At 37.8% G+C, this 5,568-nt stretch overlaps 1 protein-coding gene across 1 annotated transcript; it reads right to left on the reverse strand.

The window, feature by feature from the left end:
- Window positions 1–2,035: 2,035 nt before the first annotated feature.
- On the reverse strand, window positions 2,036–5,121 carry LOC125650774 (uncharacterized). The gene is made up of 3 exons (XM_048879308.2): window positions 4,606–5,121; window positions 3,265–3,411; window positions 2,036–2,505 (listed from the first exon to the last, which is right to left on the reverse strand). Exons 1-3 carry the CDS (start codon window positions 4,913–4,915, stop codon window positions 2,342–2,344), a joined length of 621 nt encoding a protein of 206 aa, XP_048735265.1. The 5' UTR covers window positions 4,916–5,121; the 3' UTR covers window positions 2,036–2,341.
- Between the last annotated feature and the right edge of the window lie 447 nt (window positions 5,122–5,568).

Raw genomic sequence — 5,568 nt, forward strand, 5'->3', positions numbered from 1 at the left:
TCATAATATCTTCATTTTCTTAATTGATGGTGGTGTGTGTCTTCTACTATTTTATCAGAACTTTCAAGCTGGGGTAAGTGGGGGAGGGGTTGTCACTCAATATATCTTTTATTTGCATTACAAAATAACAAAAAATGGATATTGTTATTAAAGGGGGGGGGGGGGGGGGGCAGACACTCTTGTCCTCTCCCTTGATTCTATGTGTTTGATAACGACGCATAACATGATAAACTTGATTATTGCATTTTGCATTGGTACAATTTGCGTCGAGTTCAACGCAGAATGTAATAACGCCTTATACCATGCGAACCCTAATACATATAACAATAGAATATCCAACTAATATGGCGGATTAGCAGAGAAATATGGCGGACATATAGAATTATACTATATTTATTAATTCATGTCAGCTTTAACGGCAAACTTACAACTCAACTTTATGACAAACGGGATGACTTAGCTTCTCCATCGTCAACTTCCCATACATATATTTATAAAGCAATATTCCATTATTACCTGCATATGGTGTTATATATCTTTCAACTGATTCGATACGCAAGAGCTTGTTCTGCATATGATCAGTTTTTATATCGGGACAAGCTACTGACAAACAAGTTGATGTTACAGGGGTTTCAACAGTCTCGTTTAAACTAAGCATTTTGCAAATTCTATGATCGTTATAACGACCTAGTTTGCCAATACTAACTGTCATTGGGTCAAATGATGTCTGATGTGTTTCATATCATTGTTAGGCCGTTCTTTACACACTGATTTTGACTACGGATTACTTCGTTTATCTGATCAAGATATAGGGATCACTGCGGGTGTGACCGGTCAACAGGGGATGCTTACTCCTCCTAGGCATGTGATCCCACCTCTGGTATACCAAGGGGTCCGTGTTTGCCCAACTCTGTATTTTGTATTCTTTATAGGAGCTATGAGATTGACCACTTCAACTTTCAAATACGTACATGTATGTAATTTGAAAGCTTTACATGATGTGTTTTAAACCATCATGGTATCTCTCCGAATCACGTATTGCGGTCTGATCCACAAAAAAAGTAAAATCACGTAGTGGTTTCGTTTTTTAATTGCTAAGCAATGAAAATATGAGGTACAGCATCGCTATGATACTGTGGAATCATTAGAATTCGTGGTGGCTCAATTTTCGTGGAATTCGTGGGTACCCCTCACCCACGAATTTACATCCTCAACGAATATACAATACATTATATATGAACAACGAGATTGTCAAATTTTCGGGACGCCCTGTCCCTTCTTCAGGACAAACGAAAAGAATTACACAATGTGGTCAATATCAACAGAGCATAAAAACAAAAACTACATATAAATACATCTAGCACTACAACTACACTAATCTACAAACGTATTTACAACACAGACTACATGTTTTTGGTCTTTAGGCTTGCCAATCAATGTTAAAAGTGGAGCGAATTAGGGCAAGCCTTATTCATTCAAAGAGCTGATCACATGCTCTGTTGATATTGACCACATTATGTAATTATTTTCGTTTGTCCTGAAGAAGGGACGGGGCGTCCCGAAAATTTGACAATCTCGTTGTTCGTGTCGTTGGTCATTTTAGTGCTTTGTATTATTTTTTGTATTTGGCCTTGTATCCATGTTGTGGATCCGACACTCTGAGGTATCGGGTGTTGTTGGAACTTTAGTGCTTTTATATATATATATATATATATATATATATATATATATATATAAAACAAATATATAAATCTACGAAATTACGTCCCAATGAACCCGTTTTAAATTCAGCAATCCACGAAAATTGGCCCCCACGAACTTAAATGATTCTACAGTATAGAAAAACAAACCAGCTCATGGACTTCCATGTGTTTAATTTATATTAGGATAATGGGTGCTGCCTCTCTTTAAGTTTAGTTAATTTACGCTTATATGTATATTTTGAGTACACGAGTGTATATACATGTATATATATATATATATATATATATATATATATATATATATATTCCACGAATTAAAATGAGAAAGAGGATTTCGTATTTCATACTTTATATACACTGTACCTCTTACAGAGACACGCGAGCACAAAGTCTACAAAGTCCAAAGCATTGAAGAAAAGTTGAATGATTATTCTACAGCAATAGAAACACCAACATAAGCTTCTGAAATATGTGCAAGTCCTATAGTATACTAATAATATATTAGCGCATACAAACTATGTGTAATTTTGCGCTTTATAAATGAATAAAATAATACACTGTAATAATAATAATAAAGTCATTCCAGCCCATCAAACGTATCAAGGGAGACAAAAGAAATCACTCAAAAACTGGTTACGTCACTTCCGCAACTCTATAATTTCTGCAATACCAGCAATGAATCCCAGTAAGGCACCAGCCACCGTCAGACCGAAGGACCAGTTCAGTTTGTAGTTGTAGAATATGTACTTCGTGTTGTGGATTTTAGACCCGTAAATTCCTACACCAATCACGATGAATACCACTGGAAATGTATTATAGTTATTAGTAGTAGTCGAACTGTAGCTCTCTGAGAAAATATTGGGACAGATCAGAAGATAGTGGACAGCTTAGAAGATATTGGGACAAATCAGAAGATATTGGACAGCTTAGAAGATATTGGGACAGATCAGAAGATATTGGACAGCTTAGAAGATATTGGGACAGATCAGGAGATATTGGACAGCTTAGAAGATATTGGGACAGATCAGAAGATATTGGACAGCTTAGAAGATATTGGGACAGATCAGAAGATAATGGGACAGATCAGAAGATATTGGGACAGATCAGATTCTCTGAGAGCTACAGTTCGGCAGCTATAAATCATCAGGCAATATCACACTGTTATCTGTTGAAAAACCCACTGAAATAAAAGATTTAGTATTCATGGATAAATCATAATATTTAAATGAGCTGCACATATATTATTTAGTTCTCTCAGTTTGGAATCATCATTGAAGCAAATGAGCCACACCTCTGCAGTTAAACACATTATGAATACTGTATACGATGTTATATTCGCCCCGTGTTATTTTCGCCTTTTTACACTTGTTGACAGTTACGTCCCGTTTTAAACCTCTCCAGACACAGTTGTGCTAAACGAGAGGTAAGAGAGAAAACGGTTTCGCCCAGTCTAAAATTCGCACTGACAACGAGGGCGAAAATAAAACGGGGGCGGATGTTTCCCTGTGTAGAATATAACCTTGCAAAACATTGAACGTATTCTACGAAATTTGTGTATTACCTGCACCAAATGTCAGAGCAATGATAATGTAGAGGTACTTCTTCTGATTCACGGACTGGACAAAGAAGTAGAGGAAGAGCAGGATCACAGCCCCCACCATCAGGATCAGTCCCATGCACTCCACCGCCTGTACTCCGTGGTACCAGTCTATGGGGGATAATGGTAGTGAAGCCATGATTGTCAGCAAAACATGCGGCCAAAACGGCTCTTAGTTCTGTTGCACGACTGATTGTAAGTAACACAATACACTGAGGATCAAATAAATAAAATAAATCTAAACTACCATACCAGGGCAACTTCCATCAAACCCAGAGAGAAGTTTGTACATCATGCGGGGTCGTTACTACATCATGGGGGGGGGGGGGGGGGGGGGTCGTTACTACATCATGAGGGATCGTCACTACATCATGAGGGGTCGTTACTACATCATGATGGGTCGTTACTACATCATGAGGGGTCGTTACTACATCATGATGGGTCGTTACTACATCATGCGGGGTCGTTACTACATCATGCGGGGTCGTTACTACATCATGAGGGGTTGTTACCACATCACGACAGTAACGACAATGTAAACCGGTCATTTAATACATGAAATGTACAAACAGAAAAATGAATGATGTTGATTTGTGTGTGATATTTTTCCATTTAATTTTTAAGTAGCGACTTGTGAATAATGCAAAATTAAAGGTGGTTTCTTGGGAAACTTTTGTGGTAAATATGGGTTTTTAGCAATATTAAAACATTTACAAATAGTTTTACCAAATTTTATAGCAATTTTTTAGGCATCCTATGTCCGGAACATGTTCTAAATATCAAGTGTGAAGGAGAATGAACTGAGGATCAGTTAAAAAGTGCTTGGGGTGGGGTTCTGGGCTGACAGGTTTTCTGTGTCCCAATCCAGTAACTGATAAAAACAATTATGGTAAGAAAATCGTGTCGGTAAATGCCAAACATCTACTGGGGTGACAAGTATTACAAATGACATTGTACCAACTCGTGTAGTATATTACTTAAGGTAGTACTCTACATCGTCATAATGGCTGACTTCCTTTAAAAACATGGATGACAAAATCGATATCGGCAATATTTGACTTTTCCTTTTCCATTTAAATACCTAGCCGAGTAGCTCAGTAGGTTAGAATACCGACTGCTGAACTGTAGGTCGCAGGTTCGAGTCCAGCAGGGGTTTTAATTTTTTTTTCAGATTACCTTCTACTAAAACTATTTTTTGACAAAATAAAGTAAATTTGAAAATTCAAAATATTTTTGTACATATCCTACAGTTTTCATCTACATCAAATTTCTCTGGTGTAGCACACCTCCTTAAACAATGCTTACCTCCACAATATCTTAGTCCATCAATAAAGAGGTCGATATCATTGCTGTTACACCCGTAGTATTGTATATATCTCCTGGTGTCCCGCGGCAGGTAGTTATTTCGGGCATTGTAACAGACTGTGTACCGCCAGAGCCCGAGACTCTGATCTACAAAGACAGGAATCCGTTGGGACTTTGCTCTGATCTCGGACGCGTAAGTAGTGCTGGCCCATTTTTCGGTCGAGAAACCGATGACAAAGACCACCAGCGCGACACAAAGAACGATTAAAGCGACTTTTAAAGGAACGGATGCAGCGCCCCAGCCTGCCATTTTCTACCGGTGTGTCTTCAGTGATGTAATACTCCTCAAACAATCATCACAATATTGGTGTTGACAACTTGGAAAGATGCCAAGTCCTCTTATTGTCGTTCAAGCAAATTTTGTGAGACATTGCTTTCTCTCTCTCTCTCTCTATATATATATTGGTCGTTACAGAGTTACTTGTCCGGAAACCGATTCATCGAAGGAAGAGAACAGTGATGAAAAATTAATTCATACATAAATACATATATATGTCTCTGACAGAAGCAAAGAATATTTGCGATATATTTCGGATAGGACACCACCAGATATTGAAAGAAGCCTTACATTGATGACTCATTCAGTGTGGAAAGGTATCCGATGTATAAACATGCAATACAGCAGATATACCAAACTTTTTAACTGAATATAGAAAGGAGATTCTGTCATAGTCAGGCTGATTCCTAACAGTCTTGTACAGAATGATGGATAAGACGTAAAACGCGGTGGGCCATATTTTGAGAGGAGACAGTTGGGCTTCGATCACTGGAGCAAAATACTCCGCATTTGTGAACATCATTGAACAGATGCTACACCGTCATAATGGCTGACTTCCTTTTATGGATAGATGGATATATATTGTATGAGAATTTTTTATTCATACGGAGACGTTTTTAATATAT

Source organism: Ostrea edulis, chromosome 5, assembly GCF_947568905.1.
Source record: "Ostrea edulis chromosome 5, xbOstEdul1.1, whole genome shotgun sequence".
NCBI classification, from domain to species: Eukaryota; Metazoa; Mollusca; class Bivalvia; order Ostreida; family Ostreidae; genus Ostrea; species Ostrea edulis.

Excerpts from the sequence above, each read along its gene's own strand:
- LOC125650774 (XM_048879308.2), bottom strand. The coding sequence starts at position 4,915 with ATGGCAGGCTGGGGCGCTGCATCCGTTCCTTTAAAAGTCGCTTTAATC. Across the intron at positions 3,412-4,605 it reads TGGACTAAGATATTGTGGAG|ACTGGTACCACGGAGTACAG; the intron begins GTAAGCATTGTT and ends TATCCCCCATAG. Across the intron at positions 2,506-3,264 it reads TGCTCTGACATTTGGTGCAG|TGGTATTCATCGTGATTGGT; the intron begins GTAATACACAAA and ends ATACATTTCCAG.